Source organism: Nematolebias whitei, chromosome 5 (assembly GCF_014905685.2).
Source record: "Nematolebias whitei isolate Nwh7 chromosome 5, NemWhi1, whole genome shotgun sequence".
In the NCBI taxonomy this organism is placed as follows: Eukaryota; Metazoa; Chordata; class Actinopteri; order Cyprinodontiformes; family Rivulidae; genus Nematolebias; species Nematolebias whitei.
In genome coordinates, this window is record NC_056502.1 from 15,831,594 (window position 1) to 15,855,091 (window position 23,498).

At 40.3% G+C, this 23,498-nt stretch overlaps 1 protein-coding gene across 1 annotated transcript in view; it reads right to left on the reverse strand.

Annotated features, from left to right (window-relative positions):
- prkcg (protein kinase C, gamma) overlaps window positions 1–23,498 on the reverse strand; it is a 35,186-nt gene that overhangs the window by 9,187 nt on the left and 2,501 nt on the right. The window contains exons 2-12 of the mRNA XM_037676261.1: window positions 15,383–15,414; window positions 15,186–15,268; window positions 14,465–14,576; window positions 11,236–11,364; window positions 10,979–11,135; window positions 10,464–10,665; window positions 9,097–9,294; window positions 4,413–4,586; window positions 3,011–3,102; window positions 2,454–2,516; window positions 2,173–2,311 (exon numbers count right to left, since the gene is read on the reverse strand). Coding sequence (XP_037532189.1) covers window positions 2,173–2,311; window positions 2,454–2,516; window positions 3,011–3,102; window positions 4,413–4,586; window positions 9,097–9,294; window positions 10,464–10,665; window positions 10,979–11,135; window positions 11,236–11,364; window positions 14,465–14,576; window positions 15,186–15,268; window positions 15,383–15,414 — 1,381 coding nt within the window. The remainder of the gene's footprint in view (window positions 1–2,172; window positions 2,312–2,453; window positions 2,517–3,010; window positions 3,103–4,412; window positions 4,587–9,096; window positions 9,295–10,463; window positions 10,666–10,978; window positions 11,136–11,235; window positions 11,365–14,464; window positions 14,577–15,185; window positions 15,269–15,382; window positions 15,415–23,498) is intronic.

Consider the following 23,498-nt stretch of genomic DNA (forward strand, 5'->3'; position numbering starts at 1 on the left):
TAATTAAACTTTTAGCCAGTAATAATTTGATATGAATCTACAACGCTTTAGCTTTTGGAGTCAATCAAATTCAAGTTGGCCACCACAACTAACAATATTAGCAAATACAAAAATGGCTATAACTCTGTCAGATTCACAGGTATTGAGCTCAGTATTGATGTGGCAGTAATTAGATGACCTTCCCAAGACATATTCTGGCATAAGATCTCACAATATCATATGAGATTGCACAATATATTATTTTCAAGGTTTGACAAAAATGGCTAAAACTCCATCTGAGCATAAAATGATCTTGGGCAATGAAAGGCAGCAGGTGATATGTACCGGTAACTAAGACTTTAAGTTGTCAGCTGCAGAGGAAGAATAGTAAAACTAGAATCCCAAGGTCTCTGAAGGACAACAGTATTTCTATGCAACACACAGCACAGGTACACACGACTGATAATTGAAATATGCGAGGTTAATTAGTTTATAATGCCGACAAGGTCAGAGAGGACAGAGCAGACGAGAGGAGTTGCAGTTTGACATCTAATAAAAAAAAAACAGGAGCAGAAAGGTGAAATGAGAATACAGTAGCTCCTCGCTACTTTGCGGTTCGACTTTTGCGGACTTGCTCTTGCGCGGTTTTTCAAAGTAAGATGACACACTTTAACTTTAATATTACTCACCTGATTGGGACAGTATGGGATACAGTAAAAGGTTAACGAAAAAAGCACTTTGGACTGGCGCCACGAATTTGTAGTTTTCTCAAAAAAAAAAAAAAAAAAAAAAAAAAAAGGACTACATTTCCCAGAAGCCAAGAGTGCTTCCAGCTGTTGCTTTCTGCTGAATTGGAGGAAAAGTTTTGATCCGATCCAAAAACGTTTGGTCCCTATTCATAGTGACTTTGGCGCTCAGTGGATGCAGAGAGCTGCACGGAACCGACCAGGGATTGGACCAGGACTACTTCCAGCCTCATCTGTCAATCTGAGAGCTACAGGCCCAGGAGACTCTCAAGCGGGGAGGTGTTGCTTGGAGGTTCGGTGTTTTCTCCGGTGCTCACCGAGACTTTTTCATCCATATTTGGACTAGATAGGAACCATTGTGTAGTTTTGTTTGCAGTACATAGCTACTTACTGTTAGGGGTGTAACAATACATCGATATATCTATTAAACGATTAATGATTCAATTATATCTTGGAAAAACTAAAACATGGATTCATAATGTCATCTTTAAAATACGCTTTTATTTTGAAATTCCCAAGGCACGTATGTGTCAACATTTCCGTGCGCGGCTGCGCTCTGTGGCCGCCTCAGCAACATGACTGACGAGGCAGAAAACACAAAAAATGAAATTCACTCTCCTGCTGGATTTAAATCAACACTGTGGAAATATTTTGGATTCCAACAGAAAGACGGTTCAACAGACAAAACTCATGTCGTATGCAACAGGTGCCAGTGTGAGTAAAAAATACTCGGGAAACAAAACAGATTTGTCCGTTCACCTGAAGAAGAAACACGGCATTGATAGCCATGTTATGTAAACTCAATATCTGTTTTTGTTTCTTTATAACTGAAAGGTAATCAGGACACTTTTTAAGTTAACTGGTTTTTAAAAAAAATGCACTTAAACATGAGAAATGTGAGACTACACTGAACAGATCATTTATTTCTATTTTTCATTAATTAAGATTTTTTTTTTAAAGCCTGGTGCCTGTAATAACAGAAATAAAATGGTTAAATCATATTTGAATTGTTATGTCAATTTATTTATATGTAAATGAGATGAGCATTTGATATTGCGATATATCGATCGCGACAGACTTTGTGATATTGAGAAAAATCGTATTGTCATTCAAACAAATCAATATAATATCGTATCGTGGAAAAGCTGGTGATTTACACCCCTAGCTACTGTGCAGTACATATACGTATGTTGTTAAAATGACGTAGGTTTAAGAGTTTAGAACATTGTAAGAGTGTGGGAATGGTTTCTAAAGCCTAAATACATATAAATACTAAAATAAATATAGTGTTCCTCCTTGGCGGTATTTCACTTATTGCGGTGGGGGGCCGGAACGTAACCCCCGCGATAAACAAGGGACTACTGTAAAGGGTGGATCTAAGAAACAAATAAGTGTTTTTTACAAAGAGTGATCGTGGACCAGAGAGTGAGTTCAGAGGTGAAAGTACCTCAGGGGCGATGTAGTCGGGAGTGCCACAAAACGTGCGTGTGGTGTCGCCCTCGAACATGCCCTCCCTGCACATCCCGAAGTCAGCGATCTTTATGTGGCCCTCACTGTCGAGCAGCACGTTATCCAGCTTCAGATCTCTGAGCGAGGGAGATAAATCACACCTGCATTAATCATCCTGATGGATAACGTCTTTATTAATCATTAGCTACAAAAGACATGATTAATTTGAGTCGTCGCTGCGTTCTGCGATGACGTCCGGACCGCTTCAAAGATCTCTACCTGTAGATGACGCCTTTGCTGTGGAGGAAGAAGAGTCCAACAGCTATCTCTGCTGCGTAAAACCTAAAAGGAGGGAGAAGGAGGAGGAGGAGGGAATCTCACCGCTGGTTCGCTTTATGCTTCAGAAAAAAAATGACCAAAGGTTTTCGCTAACTCAAAAGAAGATGATGAGTGGAGAAGGAGAGCTTGAGAGGGTGATGAAAGTGGAGAGCAACCACAAAGATGAAAGAAAAAGAAATGAAGAGAGAGAAATGAAAACGTGAAGCAGGGTAAGAATTAGTTTTAGATGAATGTTCGGGGATTATTGATTAGATGAACAGCCAAAGGGGAAGAGGGAGGGAAAACAGATGAAAAGACAAGATTGAAACGAACAGAAAGAAACAGGAAAGAGAAGGAGGGCTGGTAGCTCATGTTGATGACTTTTTCTGAGTCATCGGGTGTAACGAACAAAGAGAAGACGGTGCATGTAAATGGATCGGAGGATAAAAAACAGACGGGATATGAGACTTTTGTAGATGAAGGCGGTGATCAAAGGTAGGCTTTATCTGCCTCCGTACGCTGCGTGAGGCTCTTTGAACTTCCCAACTTGCTGAATGTGAAACATAAGGTCTCCACCGTTGACGTATTCCATCACATAGTACAGACGGTCCTGCAGAGACAAAACACACACACATGGACCAACTCTCCCCACTAAACACATATGGACCAACTATTATTATTACTACTATTTAACTGTCAATAATGGTGTACCACAAGGCTCAGTCTTAGGTCCCACCTTCTTCACATTTACATAAATAATGCAGGTCAGATCATTCCTGATGCATCCTTTCATTTCTATGCCGACGACATTGTTGTTTATTGTCGAGCTAGAACAGTTGCTAAGGTTTTCCAGCTTGTACAGTCTGCATTCGACATCATCCAGTCAGATTTGTTCCATCTCAAACTGGTGCTAAATGCTGATAAAACCAAAGGGATGTTGTTTTCAAATAGGAAGTTGGTACCAGCAGTCCTTCCTTCTATCTCATCTATGAATGGTGTTCCTATTGAGTTTGTCAAAATGGTTAAATCCATTTAAAAAAAAAAGAAGTTTTTTATACTTTTTTTGTGACTGTAACAAAAAAGAAGCTAGATGTTAAAGTAGTCAAAAGATGGCTAAAGTAACAAAATGACTACACAAAGCAGCAAAAATAGCTAAAAGTAACAAAAAGGTAGCTACAAATTAAAGTAGCCAAAGGCTGACTGAAAGTAGCTTAACAACAGCAAAAAGATAGCTTAAGGCTAAAAGAAGATAAATGGTAGCTAGAAACTAAAAGTAGGCTAGCTAACAGTAGCAACACAGAACAGAATAAGCAAAAGATGAACTAAAAGCAGTAGTAATAAAAAGCAAACAAAAAGTCAAAAAATTATTTAGAAGATAAAAGAAATAAAATGCTAGTTGAATGATGAAAGAGAAATGGTAGGTAAAAGCTAAAAGTTGTGAAAGTCTTGCTCAAATTACCAAGGGCCAAGCTAGAAGTAGCAAAACGCTATGTAGAAAAAAATTAAACATACATATAAAAAAAGCTAAAAGTAACATAAGAAAATACAATCCGAGCGTTTCTGCTGACACAGATTTGAAAGGAACAGTGATCTCAATGTATTTCTATTGAGACAATATTTGTGTATAAATTTACATCTTCTGGGGAGTTGACTTCTACACCACTACTCCCCTATATGTGTCGAGGTTAGAAAAGGTGGGCCTGTGATCAGAAGCACATCAGATTATTATTATTAGATTTCAAAAACTGCACTGAAAAATAAACAGAAAAACAATGATGAGAATGGTGAATCAGCGTTCACACAAAACGAAAATGTTTTGAAAACAACTCTTACACACCCCGACTATGTCACCAAGTGTGTGTGAACAGTTTACTAACACTGATGGGATTTGTTTAGCAGCTGAATATTCATTTCACACACCTCGGTCTGGAAGGCTGAGTAGAGCGATGTGAGAAAGTGAGGGCGCGAGGGGAGCGCCAGAACCCTCCTCTCCACCAGAGCGCTCTCCGTGTCCTCGTCTTGGAAGAGAACGTCTTTTTTCAGCACCTTAATGGCGAACAGACGCTCGCTGCCTCGCTCCTCTGCCAGCAGCACCTGAGCAGCAACACAGAGAGACAGTTAGCGAGCGGCACGTCTACCGGGAACGACAAAGCAGCTGCTGGATGGTTCTGAACGGATCCAGAAGCAGCGTACTGCACCGACGGTCTGACACGAAGTACAGAAACTACGATGGACATAAAACAGCACTCTGCACTACCTAATCCACGTTTTCAAGTTTTAGGAGACAGCACTCTGTGAATTTAACAAGAACTGGTGTTACGTCACGTCTCAACCAGAAAAAAACAAAAACACAAGACTTCCATTCAAGTTTTAATCCTTCACTGCAGACAGAAGTCAAGAATTAACACAACGCTGATTGTTCAGTGTTTTTCTTAGGTCACTGTTGAATAAGAGGCAAGGAGGTCTAGTATAGAGCCGCATGACATTAGAAAAGACGTGTGTTTATGAAGCATTCACACTATTGTGATCCATTTTTCTTCTGTACGCAGTTCTCTTTTTTGCGCTATTTCAACAAATCGTATATCAAAACGTTCAGCTCATTCAGAACGGTGCTATAACTTTTGGTATTGGTGCAACTTTAGCTTTTTGAAATGTTTAGCCTTTTCTGTCATTTTTTCACGTACGAAATGAACTGAGCTCATTTTACAGCCTTTACATCTTTAGATCTGTTAACAACCTTTTACTGCTCCTTTCACATTTTGTTCCGTTTCAGCTTCTTTCGGCTTCCTTGTGCAAATTTAAACTTTTTTCCAACAAGTTTCAGCTGTTTTGTGCTCCTTTCATATTCTTGCTGCAAACTACATATTTGTGCTTCTAATTTTTTTTGTTGCTAATTTCAGCTTATGCTCCTTTCAGCTTATTTTTGCAAGTTTTAGCAGTTTTTATGCTAATTTAAGCTTTGTCAGCTATTTCCATAGTTTTTGCACTCATTTCAACTTTTTTCAGCCTAATTCAGCAAAAATGTGCTCTCGCCACTTCATTCTGGTAATTGAAGCTTCTTTCTGCTTTTTTAGATACTTTTCAGCTGGGTATTTATTTTTATTTTTTGTTAATTTCAGCTTTTTTTCAGACAATTTCCCCTTTTTTGTGCTCATTTCTGCTTCTTTCAGCCTAATTTGACTAACATATTATTTCTGCTTCCTTTTGCTAATTTAAGATTGTTCTACCTTTTCAGCTACATTTTTAGCTAATTTTAGCTGTTTTCAGATAAATTCAAAGTTTTTCATGGTATTGTCTGCTACTTTCAGCTTAATTAACTTCTTTATGCTATTTTCAGCTTGTTATGCTCCATCCATCCATCCATCCATCCATCCATCCATCCAGCCATCCATTATCTTTTACCCGCTTCTTCCATTTTGGGTCACAGGCGTCGCCGGTGCCCCTGTCCAGCAATCATTGTGCGAGGGGCGGAGTACACCCTGGACAGGTCTCCAGTCCATCACAGGGACACATAGAGACAAACAACTATTCACTCTCTCACTCACACCTAGGGCCAATTTAGAGTTCCCAATCAGCCTAACATGCATGTTTTTGATCTGTGGGAGGAAACCAGAGTACCCGGAGAAAACCCACGCATGCACGGAGAGAACATGCAAACTCCACCCAGGAAGGCCCCCGGATGAGGATTTGAACCGGCAACCTTCTCGCTGAAAGGCAGCAGCTCTACCAGTTGCGCCATCGTGCTGCCCCTTTTTATGCTCCTTTCAGCTTTTTTCTGCCTGTTTCAGCTTTTTCTGCTCTTTCAGCTACTATTTAGCTGTTTTATGTTAATTTTAGTTTTCTCATGTAATTCCACTTTTTTTTTAGCTCATTTCAGCTCATTCCACTTCCTTCTGGTAGTTTAAGCTTCTTTATACATTTTCAGCTACTTTTCATCTACTTTTGGCTAATTTAAGCTTTAAACCTAATTCATCAAATATGTGTTCTTTCTGCTTTCTTCTACTAACTTAGGCTTGTTCTTTAATTTTAGCTACATTTCAGCATGCTTTTTTAAAATTTAGCTAATTTCAGCTGTTTTTAGCAAGTTCTTCTGCAATAAGCATTCACACTGCATTTTCTCAGGAAATGCAGTTTGTCTAGTTATTATTTGTTATTCACCAAGCTGTGAGATATATCCCCTAAACTTTGTCTCCAACAATATTCAGCCATCAAAAACACTTAGGATGTATAAACAAATCCCCCCCCCCCCCCGCCTCGTTTTTTTACTGTCCCCATGGGATGATCAAACAGCCAAATATAACGTTTATTCACAACCAATCCGAGTCTGAAGTCTGAGCTTTCTGGTTATTATCAGACATTAAAAACACATTTGAATAAGATTTTCACCGTAGAGTAAATACCGTCTGCTTGTGGGTAGCTCTGACTGCTAATGGGGCGATAATACGCCACATTCAGAGGTGCACAATACGAGGTTTCACTGGGGAGGTTCGGCCAAGACCACCAGAATGAGCTGACGACAACACCGCTGGAAATTGTTGTGCCTGTCCACAGCGCTACACTCTGATGCTTCCTGGCTACTGAACATAAAGAATCTCATTTTACTTTCAAATAGTGCTGAATAGTAGAGAAAATGACACTTTTTCATGTTTTCTAAATCAACGTGACTGCACAAAACGAGTTCCTGAAGGTGTGTGCGCGCGCTGCTGCTGCTCGTGAGCCTCCAAGCATTGAGAGAAACCCGATGGTTGTCCTTGATTGTGTCTCCTGCTCGTGGGGTCACACCAGCTTGTGTAAAAGTTGCACTCAGATCCCATTAGATCTCCATGAATCCCAGCAACGTGCACCCTTTTCCTCTCATTTCGGCTGCTGCGATCTTATTTTCATCAGATCGTTTTGTCACTTTCTGGAGTTCGGTAATCGTCCATGGCTTCTTTCTGTCTCTGTCTGTTTTGTTCTCACTTTCCCTCAGCGCTCAGCAGCCCCAGGGTCCGTCTCTCCTTTTTTTTTTTTCTCTCCTCACATCTTATGTAAGTTGAGTCTATTTCTCTTGTCCTTTGAGGACTCTCCTCTGATAGTTATGAAACAACACAGGGGGATTTCACTGGAGGAAGAAGGAGTCAATGCCACCCCCCCCACCCCCGCCTTCATTATTCTTTATCTGCTGGGGAATTAAAAGAAATAATGGAAAGCAGAGTATCCCTTGAAATGAGCACCTCCAGGAGAGCTGACTGAGCCACAGGTAGGATTAAAAACTCGTCCTGAGCTCATAAAATAAACTAAAGACCCATCATTTCTTAAAGGAATGCACATCACCTGCCAGTTTTAAACTAAACTGTTATGATGACAAACGACATAGTTTTGGTCTTGTAAACAGCATCATGTGCAGTCTCATGTGATACTGCAAGCTATCACAGACAGAGTATGTGTTGTGAATGACTCTCAGCTACTACCACACCAAATCTTAGCTCTGTATCTGTAAAAATGACTAATTTATAGCTCATGTTGGGTTTTCTTGGGTCAGTTAGCTCATGTGGCCATTTTGAATTTGGTTAGCTCCAAAAGTTAAACAGTTGTAGATGAACATCAATTAATTACTATCTGAAAATTTGATTAAAATATGTTCAGTGGTTTATGAGATATTTTGCTAACAGACGAACTGTGACAACTCCAACAGTTGATGTTAATGTTTTAAAAACAACTTGCTCTCATTGAGTAACAACTGAAGCATGAGCTGTAAATAACTTTAAGAAATAGTCACACAAACTTTTAGCACAAGATCTGTAAAAATGACTGAATTCTAGCCATTTTTGTATTTTCTGAGGTCCGTTGACTTCAGCAGCCATCTTGAACTGGGATGACTCCAAAAGGTGACCAGTTGTAAAAATGCATCTAAAGATTTTATCTCACAAGTTTCATTGAAATGCGTTAAGAGGTTCATGAGATATTTTGCTAACAGACATTCGTAGTTGACTCCAAATAGTTAATGTCAAATTTTGACAATAAACTCTTGCACAATGTGTTTGTCCTCAGAATATACGATGGAGATCCGTCTCAGCTACTACCACACCAAGGTTTTGGTGATTATCTGTAAAGCTGACAGAGTTTGAGCCCTTTTTGTGCTTTTAAAGTTTAGTTGGCTGTGGCAGCCATCTTGAATTGATATGACTCTAAAAGGTAATCAGTTGTAGACGTTCATCCGATTAATGTTTTCTGCAAGTTTAAATAAAATCCAACGAACGATTCATGAGATATTTCGATAACAGACAAAAGAACGCACTCATGCACAGACGGGCGAGAATGTAATCATCCGAATTCACCTTTCATCAGTGGGCGATAACGAAGAGTTAAAGGAATCTATTTGGCATAAGGAGAAGTAATGAGTTTGCTAGTAAAGAAGAAAAAAAAATGGCAGATATAAATTGTTCATGGAGGTTCAGCTTTGCTATTCTCCAGAGAATTAAATGAAAGGTCGCTTAAAGGTCATGACCACAGGGGAGATTCTTTAAAGCCAGGAATAAATCTTGTTATTTTCAGCCTCTTTAGCTGCTGGATCAGATTGTGTGTGGAGAAGATCACATTTCATCTCCCAGCCTGCCGTCCTCACCTTTCCAAAGCTGCCTTTGCCCAGCACCATGAGGAAGTTAAAGTCCAGGATGCTCAACTTCACGTTGCCAGGACCTGGAGAGTGCACGGTGGCGCAGGACGGGACCAGGGCTGGGGACAGGGCCACAGGGAACGGCTCTGGGACCGGGCTAGGTATGACCTGGGGCAGACAGGATGCTGTAACATCTGGTTGAGGTTCCTGGAGAATAATAACAGGATGTTTGAGAGCTGAAGAGAAATCTAAACCACACCAACCCCCCAGTTTGGACTCCAGTCAGGCAGAACTATCCTGCACCCTGCTGGATGCAGGCAGTCACAGAAAGGAGAGGGCATTCAGTGTAATTTCTGTAATTATCTAGTCCAGGGGTGTGCAACCTTTAGGATCAAAAGAGCGACGTGTCCGGAGCCGCAACAGCTGCTGCAACTGTGTACTGTCAACTGGTGGCCCATGGGCCACCAGTTTGTTGGAGACGGCTTTTCCAGCCATTGGGGGTGACATTATAAAATGAAAAATGTCTAACTATTATTAACATTTAATAATATTTTTTACATTTTAATACAAAAGAAAAGACCAGATTCATGTAAATAAAAGAAAAAATATATAATTTTTAACAATTTAATAGAAATCAAAACACTGAACTCTGCAGGCCGATGTGAGTTCTTCTAATTGTCAAAGAATTAAGTTTCCTACTCAAATTATAAAGTTGTATAAAATTAGTCCAGTTTGTTGGACATCCAGTTACATTTTTAAAGAAAAATAAACACTTTTGTTTACTTTGTTTTTTTGTGTGTGTGTTTTATTCTTAGTGTTATCAAAGTTACTCATATTCCTTCTCAGCAGCTTGTCTTCAACATATTCCAAAACATTCTGGTGGTTTTGACAGAAAGATCTCACTGTGAGACTGGAAGATAAAGTGGCTAACAAACTGCTAGCATGATGTAGTCCACATGCTTTATTCTGTGTATTTGTACTATTCTTCACATATTTGAAAATGACAGGAAATCTGATAAACTAGCCATTTTCATTGTTGGCAACAATTTAAAATAAAATTCAGTTTTATTTTGGTCAAAGCCCAAAGGAGCCGCTGCAGAGGTACCAAAGAGCCACATGTGGCCCCGGAGCCGCAGGTTGCAGACCCCTGGTCTAGTTGCAGCAGCAGCTTATTTCCTCTACATTTCTTTCTCAAAAAATAGTTTTAGCTGTACAGATCAGAACCCTGACACTGATCCAGTATTTAGCTGCAATAGCAGCTAAAAAGTCTTTGACAGAGCTTAAAGATTATTTTTACTTGAGAAACTGGAGCAACATTTTATCGAACGGTAAAGTTTATTTTAGCTTCTTTTCATGTAGAGTCCTGCAGCTTCTACCTGCAGGTCTGGGTCCGGTACAGGAATGTTGTAGTACTCTCCTTCATCCTGTGCCAGGAGCTTAAACCAACCGCTGATGGGACGCCTGAAGATCTCGCTGACGCCGAATGAGAGCGCTCCCATGAAGTCGTTCCTGGAGGTCCGGTCCCAGTCCCACACTTCCACCGACAGACGCCTGTCCCACTGGTTTCCACGTACTGAGCTGCAGAGACGAACACAAAAATACTCACTCACTGAGGACATTGTCTGGTATTTATGTATTAGAGATTGACCAAGTTGTTATTTTACTCAGTGGTCGATGTTCAGGAATCAAGGATTTCTTAAGTAGATTTTTTTACTCATAAATATAAGTTTAATATTTGCATACATTACAATCTACTTCGTTTGCTAATTTTAATTTAAAAGAGGCATTTCCTACTGTACCAAATAAATCTGTAAAGCTCGGTCAAACAAAAAGTAGGACAGTACTGCGTTGTTATTTTTACTACGTTTCACCAAGTTTCACAAGGACTCACAAGGTGAAACTCTCATTCCAGACGGGATTGAGCGTTGATCGGATGGTCTTGGTTTTCTGTTTGCTGTGGCTCTTTGGGTCTGGGATCAGTTTTAGTTTGACGTATGGGTCTGATAAACCATTTGGATCCATGGGCATCAGGTTGCGAGCCTCCCGCACTGAAGAGAAAATAGAGCGACCCAAAAACAAACGTGAGAAAAAGAAACGCTTCTTCCAATTTAAAGCCAGCCCTCTGGTAATCCACAAGCTTGTCTTCACCTGTAACATAAATGTCCTCCTTGTCTCCTCTGATGGTCAGATGGATTCTTCCTCTCTTCTCGGTGTGATCCTGACCGCAGAGGCTGGGAACGCTGGACTCGCACCTCCGATGGACGTTCATGTCACAACCTCATCACACAAACATACACAAGCAGAAACACAGATAAGCACAAATGCCAGAAGTACGAATACAAAAGACACAATATCAAAGTGCATGCTCAATAATCCAGGTAAAAAAAAATCTAACAAATTTAAGTCAGGTCATCTGGACGGTTTCTTTTTATTTATTTTTTTTGTTGTTGAAACATTTGGTCCTTCATCCAAAGGACTTCATCAGTACGAGGAGCCACAACAAACTTTGGCTATGGCTGCTGTAGTGGACTAGGAATCGACAGGGGAGAGGGCGGGCCCCAGAAACCTTCTTATCACCCGCAAACTGCTGGGCCACTATGTGATTGTGCTGCTTGTGGGACTGAGTTTGTTGTGGCTCCTTGGACTGATGAAGTCCTTTGGATGAAGGATGAAACATTTAAAAAAAATTTAAAAAAATAAAAAGAAACCGTCCAGATGACCTGACTGTACTTTGTTGTTGTAATACACAATGAAAATGCTAGATTTGTTATTTTTGGGTTCCTGCTCACTGTTTTCTAGCATAAACGATCTCGTATTGAGACTGATTGTTATAATAAAACTAAAATATTTTCTTGTGCTTCATGTTTGTAGAGCAGTATGAATTTCAAAAAAATTCAAAAAAAAAATTTCAAAAAACAGTTAAAGACCAAATTGCTCTGTTTATATACTTGAGATCACTTGTAGGACCTGAAACTGATCAGAGGTAACATAATCTGTATGTGTGTGGAATTTGTATGAGGACTGATGTTTTATTGTGATGTTATTTTAATATGTTATCATTTGTATGCAGTATGTGCCCAGGCTCCGTCTATAAACTTTAAATAGCTTTTTGGAGACCTGATTCACGCACTGTTACCTTGCAGTTATGTATTATGATTATTTTTGTGTGTGTGAATAAACTGAATAAACTGAAAACTAAACTGAATTTAGAGTTTTTCAGTCTCATTCTGGTCAGGCATGTTTTTTTTTCTTCTTTCGGCTGCTCCCTTCTTCATGGGTCACCACAGTGAACTAACTCACATGAAGACTTGGTGATTGTTTTTACGCCGGATGCCGGTCCTGACACAACCACAGACCACTGAGCTACCACAGCCCTCTGTGTGGAGCAGAGAGCTGCCATCTAGGGCACCAGGGAGCAGAGGGTGCTTCACCTTTCCCACCCACATTTTGATGTTGTCAGTCCAGGAAGTTGAACTGGCGACCTTCCGATCACAAGCCCACCTTCTCTAACCCCTGCACCACCACTTCCCCCATTTCTGGTCAGTCAATAAGAATAAGAAAACTACAGTAGCCTCTCGCTACTTCGCAGTTCGACTTTCGCGGACTCGCTCGTTCGCGTTTTTTCAACCTAAGATTGTACACGACACACGATTGTCAACTTTAATATTAGTCACCTGATTGGGACGGTACGGGATAAAAAGTGAACGACAAAATACTTCGGACAGGCGCCACCATTTTGTAGTTTTCTTTCACTAAGCCTACATTGTAATGCACGTCAAAAGAACTACACGGCCCAGAAGCCAACAGTGCTTCCGACCGCTGCTTTCTGCCGAAATGGAGGGAAAGTTTTGCAACGTAAACTCAGAAGTAACGATCGATTTGTGAAGCTCACAGAAGTGGCAGGAAAGTGGCAAATAATCCTGAAGCTCAATTATCCACACGCACATCAACCTGGACGGGGTGGTGGGCTTCGTCGTTGCAGGGTGGGTCTGCAGAACCAGAACCGAGCCGAACCGGAATCGAGCTGCTGGTCTGAAGAGCTGGTGAGTACCCAAATAAAACTTCGCAGTACTGTACAGCATATATACATAAGTTGTTAAAATGATGTAGGTTTAAGAGTTTAGAGCATTGCAAGAGTGTGGGAAGAGTTTATAAAGCCTTAAAATATATAAACACTAAAATAAATATACTGTTCCTACTTCGCGGTTTTTCACCTATCATTGGGAGTGTGTGGAACGTAGCCCCCGTGATAATCGAGGGACTACTATAAATGGTTTTTGGCAACTGTTTTCGAAAAAGCACCAATTCTCTCCGTAATTCAAGGTTCAATAAGGAGATCAACACTACGTCCATGTTTCTGCTACAGAGAGAAACGTAAAGATTTAAATCTGACGGGAGTCCAGTCACTTCACGATACGCGCTGCAAGAACACAGAGGGTGAAATAAAGGCATACAGATGTTAGATGCAGTTGTTTTTGTCTTTTCACAATCTGACCTGGTTCCTACTGCGGATCACAGATGACTCTGAGAGGATGTTTTTCATGACAAGACGTCAAAAGTACAATGTCCTTCAGTATCTTTGGACTTTTTGTTCCATATTATTTGATTTTTCAAGTAATTAGCCTGAATTAAACATTAATGTTTACCTTCTTCACATAGTTATGGTTGAATCGATAAGTTTAGGCTTAAGATATTAGATTTACCAATAAAAAGCTTAAATAACAATAATGTGTGTATCATAAAGTAGCAGCTCATCAAAATCTTGTTGCTACAGCATGTCTAAGTTTTAAATATTTAAACTTAGACCGAGGGGGGAAGGGCAGAGCGTCATGCACAGCTCACATCAGGTAATGACAGGAACAACTAATCTTTTTCTGCCAGCAGGTAAAATATTGACATTATCTCACACGCGAGTTCATTTTCTCCGTTTATCTCTTCAGGAGGAGTAACAGCTTCCTCCAATCCACTTATTGAACTCTCTGCGACACGTTGTAACAAAATGTAAACCTTTGTTGTAAACTGCACCAAAAACTAATTTAGTCTGGAACAGATTTTTTTGTTAACACAAATGAGAAAACAAAACAACAACAACAAAAAAAAAAAGGGCCAATTTGCAGGACTAAATGTGGGCTGGTGCAGCAGAGTAGACTTCCATACAGCTAGTACTCAAAGCACTCGACATCCCAAAGCTTCTCCTTGGCTGCTGCATCCGACTGCCCCCCTCTTTAACTGTGCTCACTTCTTAATTCATTTAATCCTTCTGTGTGCAGAGGCAGGCTCGGTAATTGTGTGCACGGATCTTTGCACCTGCAACTTGATTAATGTGCTCCAACAGTGTCTGTGCTGCGCGCTGATGGGGGTGGGAGGTGAAACTCACTGGTGCATTTCATGCCCTGGTGTAAGAGGCCGTACAGCAGCGAGCCACAGTGGTCGCAGAACGTGGGACTGGAGTACGTGTGGACCTTAAACGTGTGTCGACTCTTCAGGTCCTGAAAGGAAACATCGAAGTTAACTGAGAATTCCCGCCATGAGAAAAAAAACACTGAGCGGCCATGTTTTGGATGTGCATGAGGTTTGTGATGGCTGATATAGGACATCCTCGAACAAGCCAATTAGATTTCTCCAGTAGGAGAGGATGTTGGCTGCATCCAGGAGTGTATATTTACTGTAGTCATGAATCATTCTTATCTCCCTCCGACCACATCCACACCCCACCCTCTCCCAAACTGCACTCCCTCCACCGTCGCTATTTAAAACACTGTCACCCTGCTCCTCCTGAGGAAAAGACAAATCTTCCTAATATCCTCGAGATGCCACACACACACAGGACTGAGCTCTTTCCCTCTCATCAACCCCCCCCCCCCCCCATCTTAAACTCCCTGAATCTCTTGTAGAACGACGTGACACGAGCTCAGACGTCACAGATGAGACGAGGCTGAGAGATGCACGGCTTGACGGATGAGTCACGCACTCACGCCACCAGCGAAGAGCGGAACAACTTGCAGATGACAGTGCGCTGTACATTTTGGCAACGATGGAAAAGCGGATGCTTAAAAAAGATAAATAAAATGGAAGTGTACACTGGCGTGCGTGCTTACATCAGGTCTGGGGGCAGTCACCGATCCGGGACACGTGAAGGTTACGAACTCGTGACATCTTTTATGGACAACAAAACTGCAAACTGGAGAAAACAGAGGAGATGAGCCTCAACATTTAATCTGTATTTTTGCAGAGAAACACATCCATGAAGATTAAATTCTGCAGGAGAAGCAAACAACAGCAGCTTTATCTCTACCTTGACACTGGAACCCCTGCTTCCCGATGCCCCTGAATGAGAAAGACACGGGTTAAGACTCAAAAACAATCCTCTGTTCCAATTTAAGGTGAAATAATTTGCTTCAGAGACAAAGATAGTGCCGTTGCGTCATCTTCTCCAAGTTGAGAACAGCCTCTGTATTAAAAACCACCACTAGCTGTGCAAGAGACAGGAAACTTGATAAACAAAGTCATTACGTGGGAAGTTTGAGTGCCTTTCATTTAAAAGCCACACAAACACAAATTTAATTCCGCTGCTTCTAAAGATGCAGCGCTGGCTGGGTCCCAGTGTCTCCTTAGAGGTTTAATTGAATAATTAAAGCCATTGATTGACTAAAGTGTCCATTCAGCAGCTTGCCTGGTGTGAATCAAGTTTGATTAGGAGCTTTAGAAAGTCGGACAATTGAGACACCGCTGAGAGCTCCTCTACAATCATCTCCTGGAGAGCCCCCGGAGTTCATAGGAAACTGACCATAATCACTGATCTACAATCAGTTCACCATCTGGATGAGTAATAATTAAAGATGAGGCTGCAGAGGGTAATCTGATCCTTGATCAGCGTTCAGCACAAGTGTGTCTGCAGCCATGAGTGGAGGACAGTTCTGTGGTTCGACCAGCAGAGAGCACCCAACAACAGGAGATGGTTTCATTTAGTGAACTGCACTTTGTATTTGATCACAGCCTGAAAATAACTGTTAAAACATATAACAAGGTGGATTTAGTATTTAAAGTGCCTATGACATCAAATACTCAATTCAATAAATATGAATGTGTTTTTGGAAAGATGACATTAATGACGTATAGTTAAAAAAAAAATAATCATGGTGCAGCTGTTGAGATATTCACATGTGCAGCAACAGGAAGTGATGACATAGAGGAACACCTGCATGTAAACAGAGCGTTGCTACAACGGCTAACAACACAGCCGCGTGAAGAACGAGATGTTTCTTTAGATTATTTTGAGTCACTATCAGAGAGTCAGAGTTCAAATAAACAAAGACCAAGGAGTTGCTCTTCGTCGTCACTTCCTGTTTCACTTTGTCTGCTGCAGGTTCAAAAACAATATGTCAAAGTTCCTGCTCAATAATCCAGGTAAAAAAATCCAACAAAGTTCAGTCTGTTCATCTGGATGGTTTCTTTTTTTGTTGAGATGTTTCACCCGCCATCCAAAGGACTTCATCAGTCCAAGAAGTCACAACAAACTCAGTCCCACAGGCAGCACACTCCCATAGTGGACCAAAACAAACAAACAAACAAACATCCAGATGACCTGACTGAACTTTGTTGGATTTTGTACCTGGATTACTGAGCATGAACTTTGATGTTTTGAACCACTTTGGCTATGGCTGCCTCAGATCAGAGGAGTTGATGGGGGAGAGGGCGGACTCCAGAAACCATCTTATCACCATCAAACTGGTTGACCCACTATGGGAGCGTGCTGCTTGTGAGACTGAGTTTATTGTGGCTCCTTGGATTGATGAAGTCCTTTGGATGAAGGAGAAAAAGTCTCAAAAAAAAAAAAAAAAATCGTCCAGAGGACCTGACTGAACTTTGTTGAAAAAACAATACGCCTGTTATGCGACAAAATGAGTAAAATTGTGCGTGTTTGCCAAATTTCTTCAGTATTACCATATTTGTCGGACTATAAAGCGCACTATCAATGAATGGTAAGATGTTTCCTCCTTTTTTTTTGTATTTGCAGGAAATGCATGTCACAGGCACGTTAAACAGACAGCAGTCAGACATTATTAATACTCGTTTGTTGAGTTAAAAGCAGGACACTTTTGAGGGGTTAGACAACATGGCGCTCATTTTATTATAAACATTACTGTCATTATTGATTCATCCAGCAATTACTCCTTTGATCAGCTCATTGTTTTAATCCCTAAGAGATCAGAAAAAAATGTAAAAATATAAATATATATAAAAATATATATAAACATATAAAAATTTATAATAAAAAAAGCCACTAAATCTCAGACAGCTGATTAAGTAATCACCTATAAATCATTTATATAAAATATTATTTAGCTTATTTCTATCATAAATTAGCCTGAAATCACTTCACGTGTGAGACAATCATAGCTTGAACATTTAAATACAGGGAACTGTGGAGTTTGATCGATCAAATTTTGTTTCTTTTTAAGGATTTTTTTGTTTGTTTTATAGTTTTATTTACGTTCATAGACGTTTGCGTTGTCATTCTTTGGTTCGGTGTTATTTTCTTGTTCTTTCCATGTGTGTAGTTCATGTTCAGGATCTTCTTTCTTTGCTTTGAATTGCTTTAGCTCACGTGTCAAACTCAAGGGCCGGGGGCCAAATGTGTCCCTCGTTGACATCTTATCTGGCCCCCAAGATTGTATGTGAAACATAAAACACTTCTATCTCTTGATTTTTTCATTAATCTTTGATTATGATGTCGAAAGCACAACAGAGAACATCAAATGAGACCAATCGAACTCTTGTTGAGGAAACTGTGGCCAAGAAAACATGTTGGGTATCTGATTTCAGTTAATGTAGTTTCTGAAATTAGCCCTTAGTTTGACAAAGGTTTTGATTTTGGCCCCACCCTTTTTTAATTGAGTTTGACATCCCTGCTTTAGCTTCTTGTTTAGCATCTTTGGTTTACTTCCACAGACAGATTTTACTCCTGTCGCTCGTTTTAGTCCTAGTTTCAGCTTTAATTTCTGCTCTTTTTACATTTGAACCCCTGTCTTTGACTTTTTAGTATGCATGATGTTCAGTTTGTTTTAATTAAATAAAGCTAATGTTAGCTTTCTGACTGTCAGTCTGTATTTAACAAGGCTATGAGTTTTAAAATGCAGAGAGGCTTCCGCGTTACAAAATAAGGTGTTATAAACAACTAGAGCTCCTAAACTTTAAAATGGCTAACAATGGCACACAGCCAAGTTTCTGGCATCTAACTAGGAGGCTGCTCCACATACGGTGTTTATTAATCACAGGACTGTTTGAGGTCATTGCTTAGAGTCAATGAGAAACATTGTGGGGACAATAAATGTGTTTTTGGGTGAAAAGGTGATCAAACCTCATATAACTTGTACTAGAAATAGACTTTGTGCACATAATATAGTGAGAGTGACCTCAGAAAGTGAATAAAGGACCCCATTGGTCATTTGTGCATGCTGGGAATAATAATACTCAACCTCTAGTGGTTATGAGAATTACTGCATGTGAAAGTGAAAATGAGATCCTTGAATGTGAATTAGACAGTGAACTGTTTGTGTGCACATCCTGAGTGCATAAGCAGTTAAGTCTATATAAGAAGATAAAGTCTGAAAATTAAATCAGGCATCGTTTCCTTTAGCCTCCAGAAAAAAACATTCCTGAGGTCAATAGCATATTTAACCCAATGCTGTTCTCTTTCCAGAGCACAGTCCAGTGACAAAAGCATGGTTTGTGTCATCAAGTCAACAGAAAAAAACATTAATTAACAGTTTGAACTGAAATGCCTTTTTTAAAAACTGCTTTATATGACCATACCATAGAAATAAAGTCATTTTTATCAGTTTTAAGAAGAGAGAGCCTTTGAGTCTTTTTGACATTCAAGAAAACCTTGGACCCAGTGGGATCCAGGAAGTACTCCTGCACAAACTTAGTAGTAAAAAGTAGGATAAAGGGGGTTAAACTGGTCTCCAACTACTGCTAAATGGTTAAAAAGAACAACAAAAAGGTGCTTTTAAAACCTGATCATATTTACATACAACTGGAATCTAATAGATTATGTACCACTGCTATCAGTGGCCAAACAGGCGTCCTCCCATTATTGACCATCCACTAACATCAGTTGCCACACTGTTAGCTCAATATGCCAAACAGAGAACTCATTTTAAAAAGTGACCAAAACATTGTTTTACATACACAAACTTTTCACAACAGAATTTAGTTTGGTTAGCTGGCTGATTGGTGGCCGAGCTGTAGATATTTGTCCTCAGATGGCAAAAGGAGCTTAAAACCATCAGAAATCCCTCAATAAACATTTTCCATTAATTTTGATCCTATTTGACAATTATGTATTCATGTACATTTTCAAAAAGAGCTCATATATCACTATTTTGGCAGAGATTGGCACTAAATCTTCAAAATTAGATGATTTTAAAGCCAAAAACAAATATTTAACTTCTTTTTCATTTCACCAGGGTAGGATTTTATTTATACCTGCATGAACATACGCTGCAAGCCATTTGCTGTATTTTATTTTATTTTTATTTAAACCTTTATTTTACCAGAAAATAAATCCATCGAGATTATTACTCTATTTTACAAGGATGTCCTGGGCGTATTTGTACACTTTAAATTCATAGACAAAACTTTCAGAATTACAAAATAAAGCAATCTTGTCTTGATCTTTAAATAATCCAGCAATCTCCCAGGGGCCTCAAACACCCAGGTGAAGGCTGCTGCATTGACAGCTTGTTTAAAGGAAGAACGTTTTCACCCTGAATCAAGAACCACTGCTCCCGCCAAGACAGCAGCCAGTTGGGGAGAAGTCCAGAAAGATGCCAGAGGCTGCTGGCACGTTGAACGCCCTGCATGCGCATATGGTGCATCCCGACCATATGTCCAAACACACTTCCACACACAGTGACTCTCACGCTCAAGTGCACTTTCCACCGGGCAGAATAAGCTCCCAGCATGGTGTCTGTTATCACATCTTTTATTAAGAATATCAGTGTGTCGGCGCACCAAAGGTCAGCTGCAAATGATTAAGCACCGTGTATTTACTGGACTGTGGCTACTTAAGGAGTATTTTTTTATATACAGGTCCTTCTCAAAAAATTAGCATATTGTGATAAAGGTCATTATTTTCCATAATGTAATGATAAAAATGAAACTTTCATATATTTCAGATTCATTGCACACCAACTGAAATATTTCCGGTCTTTAATTGTTTTAATACTGATGATTATGGCATACAGCTCATGAAAACCCAAAATGCCTGTCCCAAAAAATTAGCTTATCATGAAAAGGTTCTCTAAACAAGCTATTAACCTAACCATCTGAATCAACGACGTAACTCTAAACACCTGCAAAAGATTCCTGAGGCTTTTAAAAACTCCCAGCCTTGTTCATTACTCAAAACAGCAATCGTGGGTAAGAATGCCGACCTGACTGCTGTCCAGAAGGCCATCATTGACACCCTCAAGCAAGAGGGTAAGACACGGAAAGAAATTGCTGAACGAATAGGCTGTTCCCAGAGTGCTGTATCAAGGGACCTCAGTGGGAAGTCTGTGGGAAGGGAAAAGTGTGGCAGAAAACGCTGCACAACGAGAAGAGGTGACCGGACCCTGAGGAGGATTGTGGAGAAGGGCCCATTCCAGAGCTTGGGGGACCTGCGGAAGCAGTGGACTGAGTCTGGAGTAGAAACACCCAGAGCCACCGTGCACAGGCGTGTGCAGGAAATGGGCTACAGGTGCCGCATTCCCCAGGTCAAGCCACTTTTGAACCAGAAACAGTGGCAGAAGTGCCTGACCTGGGCTACAGAGAAGCAGCACTGGACTGTTGCTCAGTGGTCCAAAGTACTTTTTCGGATGAAAGCAAATTTTGCATGTCATTCGGAAATCAAGGTGCCGAAGACTGGGGAGAAGGAAATACCAAAATGCCAGAAGTCCAGTGTGAAGCACCCACAGTCAGTGATGGTCTGGGGTGCCATGTCAGCTGCTGGTGTTGGTCCACTGTGTTTTATCAAGGGCAGGGTCAATGCAGCTAGCTATCAGGAGATTTTGGAGCACTTCATGCTTCCATCTGCTGAAAAGCTTTATGGAGGTGAAGATTTCATTTTTCAGCACGACCTGGCACCTGCTCACAGTGCCAAAACCACTGGTAAATGGTTTGACCATGGTATTACTGTGCTCCATTGGCCTGCCAACTCTCCTGACCTGAACCCCATAGAGAACCTGTGGGATATTGTGAAGAGAAAGTTGAGAGACGCAAGACCCAACACTCTGGATGAGCTTAAGGCCGCTATCGAAGCATCCTGGGCCTCCATAACACCTCAGCAGTGCTACAGGCTGATTGCCTCCATGCCACGCCGCATTGAAGCAGTCATTCATGCAAAAGGATTCCCGACCAAGTATTGAGTGCATAACTGAACATGATTATTTGAAGGTTGGCGATTTTTGTATTAAAAACACTTGTCTTTCATTGGTGGGATGAAATATGCTAATTTTTTGGGACAGGCATTTTGGGTTTTCATGAGCTGTATGCCATAATCATCAGTATTAAAACAATTAAAGACCTGAAATATTTCAGTTGGTGTGCAATGAATCTGAAATATATGAAAGTTTCATTTTTATCATTAAATTATGGAAAATAATTACCTTGATCACAATATGCAAATTTTTTGAGAAGGACCTATATATATATATATATATATATATATATATATATATATATATATATATATATATATATATACACATACATACATATGTATACAGTGCCTTGCGCAAGTATTTGGCCCCCTTGAACTTTTCAACCTTTTGCCACATTTCAGGCTTCAAACATAAAGATATAAAAAATATTTTTTTGTGAAGAATCAACAACAAGTGGGACACAATCGTGAAGTGGAATGATATTTATTGGACGTGTCAAACTTTTTTAACAAATAAAAAACTGAAAAGTGGGGCGTGCAATATTATTTGGTCCCCTTGCGTTAATACTTTGTAGCGCCGCCTTTTGCTGCAGTTCCAGCTGAAAGTCTCTTGGGGTTTGTCTCTATCAGTTTTACACATGGAGACACTGAAATTCTTGCCCATTCTTCCTGCAAAACAGCTCGAGCTCAGTGAGGTTGGATGGAGAGCGTTTGTGAACAGCAGTCTTCAGCTCTTTCCACAGATTCTCAATTGGATTCAGGTCTGGACTTTGACTTGGCCATTCCAACACCTGGATACGTTTATTTGTGAACCATTCCATTGTAGATTTGGCTTCATGTTTTGGATCATTGTCTTGTTGGAAGATAAATCTCCGTCCCAGTCTCAGGTCTCTTGCAGACTCAAACAGGTTTTCTTCCAAAATTGTCCTGTATTTGGCCCCATCCATCTTCACATCAATTCTGACCATCTTCCCTGTCCCTGCTGACGAAAAGCAGGCCCAAACCATGATGCTGCCACCACCATGTTTGACAGTGGGGATAGTGTGTTCAGGGTGAAGAGCTGTGTTGCTTTTACACCAAACATATTGTTTTGCATTGTGGCCAAACAGTTTGATTTTGTTTCATCTGACCAGAGCACCTTCTTCCACACGTTTGGTGTCTCCCAGGTGCTTGTGACAAACTTTAAACAACACTTTTTATGGATATCTTTGAGAAATGGCTTTCTTCTTGCCACTCTTCCATAAAGGCCAGATTTGTGCAGTGTACGACTGATTGTTGTCCTATGGACAGACTCTCCCACCTCAGCTGTAGATCTCTGCAGTTCATCCAGAGTGATCATGGGCCTCTTGGCTGCATCTCTGATCAGTTTTCTCCTTGTTGGAGATGAAAGTTTAGAGGGACGGCCGGGTCTTGGTAGATTTGCAGTGGTCTGATACTCCTTCCATTTCAATATGATTGTTTGCACAGTGCTCCTTGGGATGTTTAAAGCTTGGGAAATCTTTTTGTATCCAAATCCGGCTTTAAACTTCTCCACAACAGTATCTCAGACCTGCCTGGTGTGTTCCTTGGTCTTCATGATGCTCTCTGCGCTTTGAACAGAGCCCTGAGACTATCACAGAGCAGGTGCATTTATACAGAGACTTGATTACACACAGGTGGATTCTATTTATCGTCATCAGTCATTTGGGACAACATTGGATCATTCATAGATCCTCACTGAACTTCTGGAGTGAGTTTGCTGCACTGAAAGTAAAGGGGCCAAATAATATTGCACGCCCCACTTTTCAGTTTTTTATTTGGTAAAAAAATTTGACACATCCAATAAATTTCATTCCACTTCACGATTGTGTCCCACTTGTTGTTGATTCTTCTCAAAAAATTAAAAAAATAAAATTTTACATCTTTATGTTTGAAGCCTAAAATGTGGCAAAAGTTTGAAAAGTTCAAGGGGGCCGAATACTTTCGCAAGGCACTATATATATAT